Genomic DNA, 17420 nt, shown 5'->3' with positions numbered 1-17420 from the left:
GTAAAGGTATCTGCAGTACATGTTCCTAGAAGTAAAATAGCTGGGGAAGAGGGTTCGTGTATTTAAAATTAAGGTAGATGTTACCAGACTAGTCCCTATAGATGTGGTTACACTTTCTGTTCCCACCAACATTATGAGAGGGTCTGTTTCTTCATATCACCTTCATTATGGCGTATACCCATTTTTTTAAAATTGTGGCAAAAACATAAGATAAAATTTACCATCTTTAAATTTTTTTTAATTTATTAACTTTTACGGAGAGAGTGAGGAAGGGAGAGAGAAACATCAATTTGTTGTTCCACTTATTTGTGTACATTGGGTGATGCTTGTATGTGTCCTGACTGGGGATTGAACCCTCAGCCTCGGAATATTGGGGCGATGCTCTTACCACTTGAGCTGCACAGCTGGGCCCATCTTTACGATTTTTAAGCGACAGTTTCAGCAGTGCTAAGTACATTCCAGAACTTTTTCTTCTTGTAAAACAAAAGCTCTATTCCCATTAAACAAATCTCCATTTCCCCCTCCCACCCCACCCCCGCCCCTGGCAGCCACTGAATTTCATAGAATAGAAATCCATACTTTCTATTCTATGAATTTGACTACTCTAGACACCTCATACAAGTGGATTTATACAGTGTTCATCTTTTTGTGCCTTTTTACTTAGAATAATATCCTCCAGGCTCATTCATATTACAGCACGTGACAAGATTGCCGTCTGTTTTTAAAGACCGAATAATACTCTGTTGGATGTATATTCCACATTTTGTTTTTCCATTCATTCATCAAAGGACATGAGAGTTGCTTCCACAGCCTGGCTATTACAAATAGTGCTGTTATGAACATGGGTGTGCAAATATTTCTTTGAAATCTTGTTTCACTTCTTTTGGATGTATGCTTAGAAGGGGAATTGCTTGGCTCATATGGTAATTCTATTTTAAATATTTTGAGGGACAGTCATACTGTTTTCCATTTATAGTCTCACTGGCAGCCCACAGCGTTCCAGTCTCTCCCTATTCTCTCCAACACTTGTTTATTTTCTGTGGTTTTTTATGGTAGTCATCCTAATATGTGGCCCCTCATGGTCTTTGACTTGCATTTCTCTAGTGATTAGCGATGTCGAGGACCTTTTCATGTCCTTATTGACAATTTGTAAGTCATCTTTGGTGAAATGCCTGTTATATACATCTTTTTAATATTTGCCACTCTAACAGGTATAAAAATGGCATTTCATGGTTTCAGTTGGTGTTTAATTTGGAGTGGAATGTATCCATTTATTCAACAAATTAATGTTGAGTGGCACCTATAAGTGTCTGGCACTTCTCTAAGGCAAATTGCTAAGGCCATAAAACAGGATAGGTTGAGAATCTCTTTTTGTTTCTTTGGACAGTTGTATTTACTATTTTATAAACTATGTTTTTAGGTCTTTTGCCTATTTTCCCATTGAGTTCTTTATCTTCTTATTTGATGTGTAAAAAGCTCTTTATTACATAAATAATGCGCCACATACTTACGGGGATATGCTCTGAGAAGTGTATCCGTGAGGAGCTGCTGTGGTAGCAGGGACATCCCAGAGCACGCTCCCACTGACCTACACGGTCCAGCCTCGGGCTGCGATTGTCCCCGTGGTGCTTCTGTGAGACTGGCAGTTTCTTCAGTCATATACACATTATATTCTTCAAAGGAAGATTTGTTGACACCTGAATAATTGCCCTGTGAGCCCTCACCCCAGTTTTCTTTTTAAAATGCAAGTGCCTGACTTAAGCTTTGACAGGCATCTCTGCTTCAACGAAGGCTCCTTCTCTCTCATGTAAGCACACTGCCAGCGCCGCAGAGCCAGGCTGCAGCCTCCTTCGTCTCAGATCTTGGTTAAGGGGATAACTGAGCATTGGGGCTGTTTGTTTTTTCTCTCCCCTACTTTAAATTCCCTTTAAATTTACGTTTTAAAGTCACCAATTAATAGTGACTGCATGAAACCCTAAGCCCCCATCTTTAGCCCCAATAAAAAGTGACCCAAGTCCCTGCTTAATTGTGCGCATGCGTTTATGGGAGGGCGGGGCATGTGTCTGTGCGTAGGGGAGAGTGTCTTTGGGCATTGGCGGTGCTTAGGTGGGCGCATGTGTGCATACATGAAAGTGTGTGTGGGGACTTCCCTGTGTACGGGAGTGCATATGTGATCTGTGTGCGCGGGCGCAAGGGTACTTAAGGGCAGACTTGCGTCTGTCAGTGCCAGTACGTGCTTGGTTGGCTCGAATGCGGGCATGCATAGATCAACGTAAGTGCCGCTTGAGGGCTTGCGTGCGTACCCGGGCAAGGACGTCATCTGCGTGCGTAAGCGCCAGCGTGCATAGGGGCAGACTTGCGTCAGTCTGTGCCGGTACGTGCTTGGTCGGCTTAAATGCGGGCATGCATAGATCAACGTAAGTGCCGCATGAGGGCTTGCGTGCGTACCAGGGCACAGACGTGATCTACGTGCGTAAGCGCCAGGGTGCATGGGGGCAGGCTCGCATCTGTCAGCGCCGGTACATGCTTGGTCCGCACGAATGCGGGTGTGCGTAGGTCCGTGTGAGTGCAGCTTGGGGGCTCGTGTCTGTGTTCTCATGCTTTTTCTATCCCCGAACTCTTCGTGTACTTTCTGGGTACCTTGTATCTCTGGGGCCTGTAAGAAATTTTTTTTGTTCAAAGTTTCTTGGCGGGTTTCGCTGAAGGGCACCTTGCAACCATAATAAGAACCACAAGAGCTGTTGGCCTGATTGTCACATAGGTTCAGAAAAGGCGGGCTTCCGCGGTAGCTTCCCTTTGGCCTGGCCGAGCACCCGTAGGCATTTCTATTGATACACTGAGATAGCACAAAGGAGTAATTCCTTGCTAGGACCTGACCAGGACGGGCACACATCACAGGCAATAGGAATTCTTCAGCTCCATTATAATCGTATGGGACCAGCCTCCTATCCGGGGGTCCCTTCCCTTGTTGACTGAAATATCGTTGTGCAGTGTGTGAGACTATACTAAGGAAATTGGTTTTCTCGTGTGTATTAGTTTTCTATTGCTGTGTAACAAATTACTACAAGCTTACTGGCTGAAAACAACTCATTTTATTATCTCATAGTTTCTGTGGTCAAAAATCTGTTTTTTGCTTATCTGGTTTCTCTGCTTCAGGGTCTCACCAGGCCTTGTCGGCCATATTTTGGCTCCGTCTCATCAGATGCAGGGTAGGGAACAGGCTTCCCAGGTCCATCAACCTGACAGAAGAATTCGTTTCCTTGTGGTTGCAGGACTGAGGCATCGGTTTCTTGCCAGAGACTCCCCTTAGGCCCCGCAGGCCAGGAAGGCCAGGTGGGCTTCTCCAGCGGGGCCACTAGTGTTATGGCAGCCGTTTCTTCCAGACCAGTGAAGAGGAGTCTTTCTGTCTTACAAACACCAAAATAGAATTACCCCATTGCCATAGCCCTTTGGTTAGAAAAAGCCACAGGTCCTTGTCCACGCTCAGCAGCTGGGAATTGTACACAGCATGAACACCAAGAGAGGGGATCAGTGGTGGACACCTTCAAGTCTGCACCACAGACTGCCACATATATAATATTTTTTTCATTTAGTAATTTTTACTTGGGAGTTAGGTGCTGTAATTTTTTAAAAATATTTTATTTATTATCTTTAGAGGGGAAGGGAAGGAGAGAAGGATAGAAATATCAATGTATGGTTGCCTCTCATGTGTTCCCTGCTGGGAACTGGCCTGCAGCCCTGGCATGTGCCCTGACTGCGGGAATCAAACTGTGGTTCTTTGGTTCACAGGCCTGCGCTCAATCCACTGAGCTACAACAGCCAGGGCCCTGCTGTAATTTTTATGAGGCCAATGTGCTGGGCTTTTCATGGCTGCTATTATAATTCGTAGTGGGTTTAGAGTGGCCTTCATCACTTCAAGATTTCTTGAACATTTCACCCAGTTTTAAAACCCATACTGTATTCTTACACTATGATTACTTTGGAATTAATTTTGACGTGAGACTTGAAACAGCGATCCCACTTTTTTCCCCTCTGTGGTTAACCTGTTTTTTTTAAGTTCTTGAATAGTTTATTTTTATATGTTTCTTCTGGTTTTGGGTTTGTTTTGTTCCTTGATGTAGCTGTTTCTCTGTTCATTTCCACATCAGTGTCGTTGTATATTCTTTGACTTTAATTGTAGTTGTTTTTTGAATAGATATATGTGTTATTTATATGGCTCAAGATTAAAGATCATAGAGTGAAAAATAATCCCTTACATTTTTGTCCTAGTCACTTTCCACAGGGAACCAGTGTTGTCAGCATTTGTTTTTTCTGCCCTGGCTGGTGTAGCTCAGTGGAATGAGCGCAGGCCTGTGAACCAAAGAATTGAGGTTCGATTCCCAGTCAGGGCACATGCCTGGGTTGCAGGCCAGTTCCCAGCAGGGGACGTACGAGAGGCAACCATACATTGATATTTCTATCCTTCTCTCCTTCCCCTCTAAAGATAAATAAATAAAATCTTACAAAAAACATTTATTCTTTCAGGGATATTTTATGTAGATGTCAACAAATGGGAATATATAATACACTGAGCCCCACCCTTTTGCCCAGAAGGTGGCTAACAGTACACAGTTCTGCACCTTTTTTCACCTAGTGTACAGTGGACATCTTTCCATCATCAGCTCACAAAGAACATGCTTACTCTTGTCTTGGTTTTGAGTACACAGTATCCTATCTATGGATTTTTCATAGTTCAGTCAACTAGTTCCTGACTGATGTACATTTTTTTACGTGCTTCTAAAAACGTGCAAACTATGTTGCAATGAACAACCTTATACACATGCAGGTATAGCTGCCTGAAAAATCAACGTGTGGAATTGCTGTGTATGCATTCCACATGTGACTGGGTGTGTGCATCCATGGTTTTGATAGCGTCAGGTTGCCTTATATAGAAGTTGCGCCAATTCACATCCTACCCTCCATGTATGAGAGTTTGCCCACATCCTCCCCAGCTTGGTGTTTTATCAAACTGATCGTTGTCAATCTTACAGATGAAGAATCATGTTTCTGTGTAGTTATAGATTGTATTACTCTTATTCTGGGTGAGATGCATTTTCCCCTATGTTTATGAATCATTTGTATTATCTTAACCATGAACAGTTTGTTCATATCTTTTGTCCTTAATTCTTTTGGGTAGTTGGTCTTTTTCTTATTGATTTTTTAGGAGCTCTTTATATTTTAGAAAAAGTAGGCATTTACCTGTGATACAAGTTGTAAATAATGTCCCAATTTGTTTTTGATTTTCTTAATGAGTTTTTTTGAGGCAGCTATTTAATTTTTTGATAATTTTTATAGCATCTTGTTTATTTTTATCATGCTAAAAACTCTTCTCTTTACTTTTTGTAATACTTTGGGCCTCCTGTCTTCTGAGTCTGCCCGCCAGTTGTCCCCACACAGTTCATTGAATATCATCTTTTTCCCACCAATTTAAGTTGTCGCTTCTGTCATATACTGAAATCCCACATAACGTTAGATTATGTTTTCAGACTCGCTGTCCTCTTTTATTGATTCATATCTATTCATACAAGAGAACACTGCTGTAACTGGTTATTATAGCTTTATATTACATTCTGGTAGGTTAATTCATTCTCATATTTCTTTTTAGTGATTTTTCCAGGCTATCCTTGCATGTTTATTTTTCAGATGAACTTCAAAATCATCTTGTTAGGATCTTTAAAAAAAATCCTGTCATTAATGGGTTTTATGCGGAGCTGAGTGATGGGATCAGATTGGCGTTTTCAGAAGATTACTCTGCAGTGTGAAAACTGGGTTGAAGGAAACAGAAATACCAGTTGCAAAGTTGTGCAGTAATCCTCGGTAGAGTGGGAGGATAGGGAATTGGGGACAGCAGTGGGTTTGAGAGGTGTTCAGAGGGTCAGAGTGACCAGGTTTGGTGATGCCGCGGGTTGGAGAGGGGTGGGGGAGGACACACTCAAGGATGACCCTGAACTTCCTGGGTGAAGCAGTTGGATGGTGTGATTCCCAGAGATTTGGAACATATGAGATAGGGCTGGTTTGGGAGGAAGATGACAGATTCACTTCTAAACTTGTTCAGTTTGAAGTAGCCGCAGGCAGTTCCTAGGAGAGTGGGCTGTTGAATATACAGTATACTGAAGCTTTGGACACAGCTCTGGGCTAGAGATGGACTTGTATGACAGAGCCCTGAAGAACCCAGCATTTTAAATGTGGGTATGAAGTTCAGGAGTCTGCAAAGACTGGAAAGAAAAACCCAGAGACGTAGGAGGAAAACCAGCAAAGAGTGGATCACAGAAGCCAAGAAAGAGGAGCCCGTTTTCCCATCCAAGTACTAACCAGGCCCAACCCTGCTTAGCTTCCGAGATCAGACGAGATAGGGCGCGTTCAGGGTGGTATGGCCGTAGACGAAAGGAGCCCGTTTTCAAAAGAGTGAATTGTCAGTGATTTCAGATGCTCCCGAGAGATCCAGTAATGGAAGGGCTGAAAAAGTCCTGTTTGATTCAGTACCAAGGAAAGTCCACAGTTATCTTGGGCAGGAAGTTCCCTGAAGTGGAGGGTCAGGGGGCCCAGGGGCGAGTGGGAGTTGTGGAAGGAAGGGGTCGAGGCAGCTCCTGCATCATGAAGCTGGCCCATGAAGGGGCAAGGGGCTGGGGGGCGAAAAATGATGTATCAGGTTACATGTCAACCCTCCCTTGTGGGATAGGCTCCGTGTGTTCATAGGGAGAGAGGAAGAGGTTTGTGACCCTCACCTCTGAGGACCAGGAAATGCTGAGGTAGATCTGGGGCTTCGAGAAGTTGGCCAACGTGAACTGCCAAGAAGAGAGTACTCCCGTTACCGTGTTGGTATGTGTTCTCTGATGGTTTGGACTTTTAATCTTATTGTTTCCTAAGGTTTATGTTTGGTTGTTTTTATATTTTGAGACTTTAGAGAAAGAACTTCTAAAAATTAGAATCAGTTTTAGAGATTTAGTGGAGATTAAGTTAAAAAGTCAGATTTAGAGCAGTGTTTTAGTATACCACCATTTGTATAAAAGAGAAGCAGAAGCAATATATGTTCGTATTTGCTGTGCATATATACTAGTACTTGGAAGGAGTAGCCAAGAACTAATGATCTGGTTAAGCTGTTGGGAGGCGGGAACTGGGTGGAAGGGGAACGAGAGTTGGAGATTGCCTCTTCACTGTCCATCTCTATATTCTTTATTTAAGAATGAAAGTTTATTACTTTTAAAAATAATTTGATCTAAGCTCATTGGTTGTCTTTAAAACCAATGGTTTCAACAGGCCCTGATTTTTCTTAGTCACTGATGGCACTGTCCGTGACTTCTCTGTTATTCTGCATCTGTGAACCACAGCGAAGTACACTCTGGCTTGATGATTGTGACCCTAGTCTTTGAGGACCAGGAAATACTGAGGTGTGAATGTTTGCCTTTCCTCCACGCTTCCCTGCTAGGATCCAACAGTCCTGGGGAAGTGGACAGTCCCGGAGCTTGGGTCATAAAAGAGGACTGTGGTCAGCTCTGGCACACCCCAGCCTTGTTAGTCACAGTTTGGCTTAGTGGGCCTTTAAGGGTTCTACACCCAGTTTCACCATGTGGGTATGTGTGGGGGCTGTTCTGCACACCAGCAAGCAATTCTCCTGCAGTTCAACTACGTTCTGACACTAGGTACCAGGAGATAGCATCAGACATTACAAATTAAGGGCTCAGTCCTACACATACTTCTGATGCCAGCCACATGTGCATGTCCCCAGGTCATTCATAACTCTCTCCAATTTGGCTGCAAATTGGCTGTTCCCATGACCTTTCCCCTTGGATTCAGTAACTTTGCTAGATCAACTCAGAACTCAGGGAAACACTTGTGTGTGGTACAGAAAGATAATGATGAATATGCAGATGAAGATATGCAGGTGTAGGGCAAGGTGTGTGGGAAGGGTCAAGGAGCTTCCATGCCCTCTCCAAGAGCTCCACTCTCCCCAAAGCTCCACATGTTGAGCCCCATCCTTTTGGGGTGTTATAGAAGCTTGATTAAATCATAACCCATCCAAAGGAGGCAGGCAGAGGTGGTGGGCACTTGCAGGTGAACAGAAAAGGCTTCCTCCTTATGAGTCCTGCCCGTTGTTCTGTCTGGTTGACCAAAGGAATGCTAAACCAACGTAACCCGGAGTCTTGAAACAAGCATCCAGACTCACTTGTAGTTGTAACTCAAATTAAAGGGAGAACCTGGTCCCACAGACCTATTCTTCCACTTTTGGAAGCTTGCTTCCTCGTGAATAGAATGATCTTACAATGAAGAATTTTTAGAAACCTCTCATCTGGGCAGATTCCCCCAAGGACGCTCACAGATCAGCCTAAGGGAAAAACCAGAAGTATGGCTGTCTGACAAGGGAGTGGCCTGCCTGGGAAAGTAGTGGTTCCCATCTCTGGTGGGGCCTCGCGGAGGCTGGATGGCCAGGGGTGAGGATGCTGTGTCGTTGATTGGCTGCTCTGTCAGGGCGTTCTGAACTCTTGTGACTGCGAACCCAGACAGAACAGGACACTGTGTGTGCCTCTTCAGAAGCAAATAGCCAGATGAAAAAGTACCCTAGGCTCTTTTAAATCAAAAACAGGATGTACATTTTTTTTACTCAATATGCTTTATTTAGAATTGCCATGTGCTCTTATACCTAACTAAATATTCCAGATTATTTTACTCTCTCCAGAAACATCTTCTCTTGATACTTTCCTAGTTCCTTTGTGAAGTCAGGTGTTTATTTGTCCTGTAAAGTCATGTGGACAAAAGAATTTTAGTGATAATTTTCGTTGGCTATATGTTAGCCTTTGCCTCTTCTTTCATGTCTGTAGAAGTTATTTGGTTAAAACTAAAAAAAGGCACCCTTAGTTTATTAAAGTGTTACAATTTTATTTTTTTAAAGATGTTATTTAATTACTTTTTAGAGAGAGGGGGAAAAGGGAAGAAAGAGAGGGAGCGAAACATCAATGTGTGACAGATGCAGAGATTGGTTGCCTCTCGAGTGCCCCCAATTGGAGAACATCCTCCACAACCCAGGCAGGTGCCCTGACCAGAAATCAAGCCTGCAACCTTTTGCTTTGCAACCCAGTGCTCAATCCACTAAGCCACACCAGCCAGGGCACAATTTTATTTTTTTTTAAAGTTTCATTTGGTAATTTCCAATATACCCAAAGTAGAGACTAGAATAATGAACTCCTTTATACTTAGCATCAGTTTCAATACTCTTGTTGTTTTATTGAGATGTAATTGTCATAAAACATTGTGTTAGTTTAAGGGGTACAACTTAATGATTTGCTGTATGTACGTAGTTGGCCCCTGAACAACTTGAGGATATCGGCTCAGACCCTTGTGGAGTCAAAAGTCTACATGGAAGTTCTGATTCCCAAAAAGCTTCTTACGTTGTCCGCCAGCCTCCACAATGGACTCGTTTCAAGACCTTTCTCGATACCAAAATCTGAGGACACTCCAATCCCCCATGTAAAAGCTCTGTGAATCAGTGCACACACTCAGCCTTCTGTACCCACAGATTCCCGGCTCTAATCCATGACAGTGCAGGTGCTGAAAAGGTCTGTGCGTAAGTGGACCCGTGCAGTTCAAACCTGTGCTGTCCAGGTGTTAACTGCATTGCGAAATGGTTACCTCAGTAAGTCTAGTTAACATCCATCCCCTCACACAGTTACAGATTTTGTATTTCGTGATGAAAACTTTTAGGATCTATTTTTTTAGCCACTTTCAAATATACAGTATAGTCTTGTTAACTACAGTCGCCATGGCCAGAACTCATTTATCATAATACAGGAAGTTTGTACCTTTTGAACACCTTCACCTATTCCTACCCCTCAAAATTTTCAACATTTTGTGATTTTGTTTCATCTTTCCCTCCTCCTTTTTGAACTTCTGACTTCCAGATCTCTGTTCAACCCAGTGAGGGGTCTTACCAAGTTCAGGCACAGTGGTGTGTCCGGAGCTGCTCAGATTGCAGTGGGACTGGAAGGAGGGGGGAGGGTGGTCAGTGCCAGCCAGTGACTATTTCTTATGTCCTGGCCCTATGACAGGAAGAGGCAGGTGATGGGATGAAACTAGGGGTCAGGTGCTTTGGCTCCTTGCCTGCTGGACCTAAGCTACCTGCTTGACCCTGCGGGCCTCTGAGGACACCTTTGGCCTTCCCCTGTTGGCCAGTTGCATTCCTGTGTAACCTGCCCCCGGCCAGGCACCTTCTGCCCTGTCACTGCCCAAGCCTCAGCTCAAAAAACCCAATTCTTCCTGTCTCGGTTCCTTTCCATCATTTGCCATCATCATGAGAAGCAAATCAGCTTCTGCTGGAGGAAATAAATGGGCAGACCCAATGTGCCCTCCACTAGTTTTTCTAGTCGTGATCTTACTAGCAAAGTTGAAAGGGGAACTGCGCTCAACGGAAGGCCTCTCTCTCCACGGAACACATCCCGCCAGGCAGGAAGGTGGGGGTGGGGGCAGGCAGTTTCAAACCTCTACCTCTGTGGGGGCTTGTGTGGCGTTTCCTGGAAAGACAGGAGCAGGCTTTCCGAGGCCTGGGTCTGCATTAACTCCCGCCAGGCCCACACCCATCCCTGCGGATCTGAAGTGGGAATTCCTCACGTTATTATGGAAAATGTCAGCTATGCTCCAGTTTTAGTAATTAGCAACATTTTGTCATTTAAACTTTTTGATCACTCATCCTACTAGTAAAAATGAGTTCTGTATGCCCAGTGTGTGTGTGTGTGTGTGTTTGTAAATCACACACATGTACCACTCTACTATTACATCATGTACACAAAAATAGAAAACTAAGTGGAAACAGAGCTTCTAATGTCTCTCCACCGTGTTCGCTTCTCGTCTACCCCTGGGCAACACGTGCACCATTGGCAGCCCAGCGTCTGAGAAACAGAAGAGTAATTTACCAGGCACGTATCAGAACCTGCCGGCACAGACACAGCTGGGAGACGCAGTGCTGAGGCCGGACGACAGCCTCACTGCTGCAGCCTCTGGGCCAGTGGAAGGTCATACTGACCTCTCCTGGGCAGAAGCGTTCGCCAGCCCTTCCTGGGACAGTGACTTGCCCATCTGCCTTTTTCTGAACGAGAGCCCCCAGCATGGACCTTGGGGGCTGTGTTTAGACCCCACAGCCTGAGTTTTTATGCTTTGTTGTCATTTCTTATTTTGATATTTAGCCTGGACCCCTGAGATCATTCTGATTGCTTTTGTTCTGTGTGTGTGTGTTTGAATCTTTGCTGCCTTAAGAAAACAAACCGTTTTATCTATGATTTTCTTTAAGAATAACTTTAGTTTATCTCACCACCTTTACTTCCCTTTTACCTTTCAATCACCTTACCTAGTCAGGACTGGGACGGGGCAACACGAGGGGCGTGACGGCAGGCCCGGCCTCAAGCCGGCATCCCCTCTGGTCTGCTCTGCTCTCCGCAGCCTCTCTCCTTCCTTACAGAGGACTCATACGATCCTTTGGGGAAGATTGGACCCCAAATTCAGTTGGTCAAAAAAGGCATAGTCTCCATATTTCAAAACAAAACCAAAAACAACCGATTGGCCCCGGCCTAGTAGCTCAGTTGGTCAGACCCCTGTCCCAGTACGCCAAGGCTGTAGGTTTGATCCCCAGTCAGGGCACCCACAAGAATGAACCAGTGAATGCGTCAGTAAGTGGAACAACAAACCTTTGTTTCTCTCTCTCCCTTAAATCAAGAAATAAAACAACGAACACACTACCCATCTGGAGGGTTCACAGGCTTCGAGACTCCAGTTGCTCTGCAAGACTGGACGGGGACTAGCTCGGAGATAGCGTAGTGCTGGCAGGCTGCTGAGAGAGAAGCCTCGCCTTGTTCCCAGAAGCCGGGAGCCCTATGGGAGTGTCGTGGGCCCAGGACCTCGCCCTCTGGCAGGCATACATGAGCACCAGCTCCTGCCCAGGGCTGCCACCAGGAGGGCAAAGGAAGAGGGTGGGGACCCGCAGTCAAGAGGGCTGGCAAGGCTCTCGCCGGTCTGACCCTGGACATTTGTCAAGTATTTTGAATTTCTCTTTAAGGCTTTTTTTAACCCACGCGATGAAATCCTTTTTATTCTACTCAGTTTATAAGGTAGAATTAAATGGTCCGTTTAACAGCAAGGGAGTGAAATCATAGCCTCTTCTTTGTTGAGGGCAGGTCTTCACAACTCCCTTCATCACAAGAACCCAAGGAGGCACTGGCTGTGTCTAGAATGATCGCCAGCTGGGTTCCCAGAGAGGCACAGTTGTCTCTTTGTGAGACCTGCCCTTTTTAGACTGTCTCCCAGTAACTATAGCCCTGCATATAAGTAAAGAGGCCTGAGAGCTCCAGGAACCAGTCTGCCTGCCTGCACCTTCCCCCAGAGAAGTGTATTCAGTATTAGGTGCTCGTCTTTCATGCATTCACCAGGAACTGAAGAAGTAAAGTTCTGAGCACCATTACGGGCCAGGCAGAGATCCTGTACAGCAAAGTAATGAGTGTTAGTATGGCCTCAGGGTCAAGCATTAACTCACCCTACCTAGTACATTTCTAACCTGTTAAATGTCCAGCCAGTCTCCTGTCCCCCCTGAGCTGTGTTGTGGAAGGGAAAGCAGATGTGGACACAGACATATACAGGAGTTGAGAGTGACAACCAGGGCTGAAGGAGCACCTCCTATTGGAGACAGGGATTCTCATGGCAGAAGGAAAGAGTATTTGAATGTTTGGACAAGCTGTACATCATGTTTGCTCATGAGCTGTTGCCTAAAGAAAGCCACAGGCCCTGCCAATGTTCTTTTCAGCCATTCTTCCCAGGCTGCAGCTTTTGAGGTGCCGTGGCACGGGCAGCAGGTGGATGCCTACCCGAGATGGCAGTCCCTTGGGGGAGACTGTAAGGCTCAGAATGCTGGGGAAGCCCTTAACAATGATGCTCCTCTTGCTGCCCCAAAAGGACTCTGTAGGGTGGCCTAACCTTTAACTAGGTGCTTCTCAGTGCCAGTCACCTGGACATCCATTCTTCTTCGAATGCCCAGTGTATTGTCAGCTCAGGCTGCCTTAATGCAATACCACAGACTGGGGGACTGAAACAGCAGAAATGTGTTTTCTCATAGTTCCAGAGGGTAGAAATCCAAGATCAAGGTGTAGGCAGAGTTGGCTTTTGGTGAGGACTTTCCTCTTGGCTTGCAAGCAGCTGCCTTCTTGCTGTCTGCTTACATGGCCTTCCCTCTGGTCTCTCTTCCTCTACAAGGACACTGGTCCTGCTGGGTCAGAGTGCACGCGTATGACCTCCTTTAATCTCAGCTCCCTCCTGAGAGGCCCCATATCCAAATACATTGCAGGTTAGAGCTTCAACCTGTGGGTTTTGGAGGATACAGTTTAGTCCATAACAGCCCATGTCCCTGGGGTAGGGCAGCATTTACAATACATAAGTCAGTGTTCTCAATAAGCCTGCAAGGAAGTGATCAGAATCGTCATTTCCACCTTTCAGATAAGGAGGATGAAGTAACTTCTTAGTAAGTACAGGATCCTGGACTAGAACTGTTTCTTTGATTCTAAATCACATGTTCTTTGATTTGCCACACAGAATGTTGGCCTTATGAACACTGGAAATGAAATACTGCACATTTATTGAATTAATAAGCATTATGTAATATATGGAAAATTATTTACCAAATAATATTAAGTACAAAAATAGATCACAAAAATATATGTCCTTTGTGGGTACAACCATGTAAAAATTATGGATAAAAAACTATGGATACCCAGTCAGGGCACATGCCTGGGTTGCAGGCCGGTTCCCTGCAGGCCAGTTCCCAGCAGGGGACGCACGAAAGGCAACCACACATTGATGTTTCTCCTCCTCTCTCCTTCCCTTCCCCTCTAAAGATAAATAAATAAATATCTAAAACAAAACAAAACTATGGATAAAACTTCAAAGAAACAAAAAAGTACAGGGTGGAAAAAAAGCAGGTTTACAATTGTTCATATGGAAAATAATAATAAAAATGCAAGAATAAACTGTTTTGTGTACTCATATCTATAAATCTGCTCTCCCCTTTGTACTTTGTCTTTAGGGTGGCAGGGTTTTATTGTTTTTTTTTAATTGACTTAAGAAATACACTTTTAAATGACAGAATTTTAGCTCTAGCAAGCAAGACAAGTTACAAGTTGGTGGAAATCAGAGAACCATGTGTCCATAGTCACTAGTTTCGGGGACCCAGAGACTTATGCCAGGTGTCACACACCATAGTGTTTGACAGGCCACTTCACTCCAAAACCCCTTGGCCCCAGCGTCCCAGGCCGGACGGCTGCTCTAACTCCTCTGACCAGCAAGGCAGGGGAGCCCTGGGACTTGAGAAGGCTGGAGCCGAATGTAGTTTGGATGATCAGCTACTGTAGGGGCAGGAATGGAAGCTGGGCCACAGCAAGGAAGAAAAGAAAATGCCGAATGTAAGCAAAGGCTGTCCCCCCAACACCGAGTCCAAGCAGCACCAGATTTGGGCCAGTAGGGGTTAATGCAAAAAAGGCAAGTGCAAATAGAGAATGTGTGTGTAATAGGAAGTTGGGGAACTCACCAAGAGCTTTCTGAGACCCTCAGCCCTGGTAGGCTGGTCCCCCGGAGCCCATCTGGTCCTGGCTGTGCTCTGAGACTCCCCGATGGAAGTGCCGTGTTCGCAGGCACATTGAGTGTTACCATCGTGGAGGTACGACTTTGTTACTGGAGGGTGCTCCCCTTTCATCCGGGAACAGTGATCTGAACCGTGTCTGTTTTGTGACCAGGTTCTGATAAAATGTGCTGTGCTGCGCATCCCCTGGGTTAGCACAGGCGTTGAGGGCATCACGCACCCTTGAGTGCACCTGTCACAATGCGTGTTTTTTTTCCAGGCCCAGAAGCAGCTCCTAGTAAGATCTCTCTCTCGTAGGGGTTGATAGATTTAGATTGCACAAACAGATTGAAACCAACTAAATCAGCCCAAACATGTTATCAGCCCACTCAGGAAAAATAGCAGTAAGTTCCAACTCCCATGAGAAAATCCACATATTTTACAAAGAAAAGTGAGCAATTGATTCTCAGCCGAAGGAAGCTCCCTATAAAAACATCCCTCCAGAGGACTCCTTTCATAGTATGCGAGCTATTTTACATATGATTCAGTCGAACTAAAGATCTTGTCTCACGTATTTCACAAGTATTTCACAAACGTGCACACCTCTGTGTAGGCCACGTGCACACACCTGGCCCCGCTGTGTAAGATGCAGCAGTCCAGCCTAGGGTTTGTTCTTTGATAACCAAAAACGTCCTTTATTGTGCCATCCTCAGAAATGGTAAGAGTGTGCCCCTGCACCCCCGAACGAAGGATTTTGGATTTATTGACCATGGGTTTGTTTGTTATTGACCTTGAATATGGTTGTACTTTCACTCCTGTCATTTTGGGAGTAATGAGTTGCATGCTTTCCACTTGTATTTAGAGAGCATTCTTTTTTCTCTGTAACTCAGCCTACAAAGTCAAATGTCTAGCACGCCGAGTCGGTGCAGCGGTCCGGCTTGAGTGCTGAAAGCACAGGGGTGGGACCAGTGTGGCCAGGGGTTCCACTTTTTCCCTGGGAGCCTCTAAGTCTGGATTTTTTAAAGGTTTTATTTATTTTTAGAGGGGAAGAAACATCAATGTGTGGTTGCCTCTCACACGCCCCCACTGAGGACCTGGCCCAAAACCCAGGCATGTGCCCTGACCGGGCATCGAGCAGGCACCCCTTTGCTTCACAGCCCGCGCTCAATCCACTGAGCTACACCAGCCAGGGCTAAGTCTGAATTTTTAAACATTGTCAATTGAGTCAAAATTATAAAAAGTCACTCTGCAGAATAAATAGACCCCAGTCCATAGTGATCTCATTTTATTTCTGATACCGTATCTCTGTTTCTGGACAGTGGATACTATAGGCGTCCACTTTATTTCCATCTTAAATTTTACATTTTACATCTTTTACCTTTCAAGTGTACTTCCTAGTTGCTGGGATTCGATGTGTGAATCAATAGTGCCCTGATTCTCCACCTCCTAACTCTGACAACTTACATTAATGTATTATCCTTTCAGTTCTCGTCTCAGCACACGAAAGACTATTTTTAATTACTCTGTAACTATAGAGAAATGCCTACCTTATTTGCCTTGACCGAGGCACCGTCATGTAGGAAAACTGGATGATCACTCTTGGACTTGTTTATTTGTACCGGTTGTTGTTGAGAGTCACTGGCACTTCCGTGCTCACAGGCCACTCTCCTTCCTTTCTCTCCGCAGCCCTTCCACCAGGTGGACAGCATACGCGGGACCCGCCACCACGGGCTGGTGGAGAGGGCCTCGAGGACCCGCTACCACCCCCTCCACCGGCGTCCAGCCGACAAGCCGGGACGACAAATATCCTTTCTCGTCTGAGGAGAGTATGGGTTTGGAGATGTTTGGAAGGTTTTCAGGATTTGTCTTCTCTGCAATTCCTCTTTGGCTTCAAAACCCTCCTTTTAGCTGATGAATGGAGGCAATAAAAATAAGTGAGTTGGAAACTGGAAGCATCTCTGCAGCCGTTGGGAAGATCATTGCAGGTGTTTACAAAAGCATCAATAAGGTTCCATGTGATGGAGTAACTGAACGTAAGCAGCATGTAATTCAGCCCCATCGCAAGGCTCTCTCAGCACTTGCCTGAGAAGTCAGTAGTCAGAGTTAAAGCTGACTTTGAATCACTTTGAGAGATCTAGTTATCTAGCCAAAACAGCTAAACGGTTATGTGATTTATGTTTGTTTCTGTTGACCTGACCTGCTGTTAGGACTTACAGAAGAAATTTCATATGATTTTCTATTTATGGAGTTTCAAACTCAGTGAATGACAACCAAAGTATAAAGCTGGTATTTAGGAAAATTCTTACACAGTGAGGCACACTCCTGGCTGTTCAGTGGGAACAGAGAGAAAGGGGCGAAGTCACCTGACGGCTTTATTTGCCCAGACCTTCTCAGGGGCCGAACGGGCTGGGCTGTCCTGCTGGACGAGCAGCGCTGTGCTGAGGGCTTGGCTTGGGGGGCACAGAACCCATCCGGATTTTGGGGTGAGGACGTAGAGTAAGCGCTCTGGGGGGTCTTGCTCGCCCTCTCCACTGCTCACACACGGAGGTGAAGAAGGCACAGAGGTGGGGAGAGTCTTACTGCAGAGCTGAATTCCTGGCAGTGGTGGTAGAATTGGCTTCCGTGGCCTGAAAACCAGGAAGTGGGGGGGAGGACACCATGTTTACTGAGCACCTCCCCATGCCAGGCACTGTGCTGGGCAGCTTGCATGTCATTTAGTCCTCAGGATTTACCGAATGGTTTATTTTTTTAACCCCATTTTCTGGTGAGGAGACTGAGTGCTCAAGTTTCTGGCCCAAGA

General features: G+C 45.3%; 1 protein-coding gene across 4 annotated transcripts in view; it reads left to right on the top strand.

The window, feature by feature from the left end:
• Positions 1–17420, top strand: part of CRTC3 (CREB regulated transcription coactivator 3) — a 74090-nt gene that overhangs the window by 26240 nt on the left and 30430 nt on the right. For all 4 annotated transcript variants that reach the window (XM_037149131.2, XM_053658881.1, XM_037149128.2 and 1 more), the window contains exon 3: positions 16307–16423. In XM_037149131.2, coding sequence (XP_037005026.2) covers positions 16307–16423 — 117 coding nt within the window. The remainder of the gene's footprint in view (positions 1–16306; positions 16424–17420) is intronic.

This window comes from Artibeus jamaicensis, unplaced genomic scaffold, assembly GCF_021234435.1.
Source record: "Artibeus jamaicensis isolate MK-2021 breed Jamaican fruit bat unplaced genomic scaffold, CSHL_Jam_final scaffold_612, whole genome shotgun sequence".
In the NCBI taxonomy this organism is placed as follows: domain Eukaryota; kingdom Metazoa; phylum Chordata; class Mammalia; order Chiroptera; family Phyllostomidae; genus Artibeus; species Artibeus jamaicensis.
Note: the sequence above shows the minus strand (reverse complement) of the source record. Positions and strands in the feature narration are given on the sequence as shown.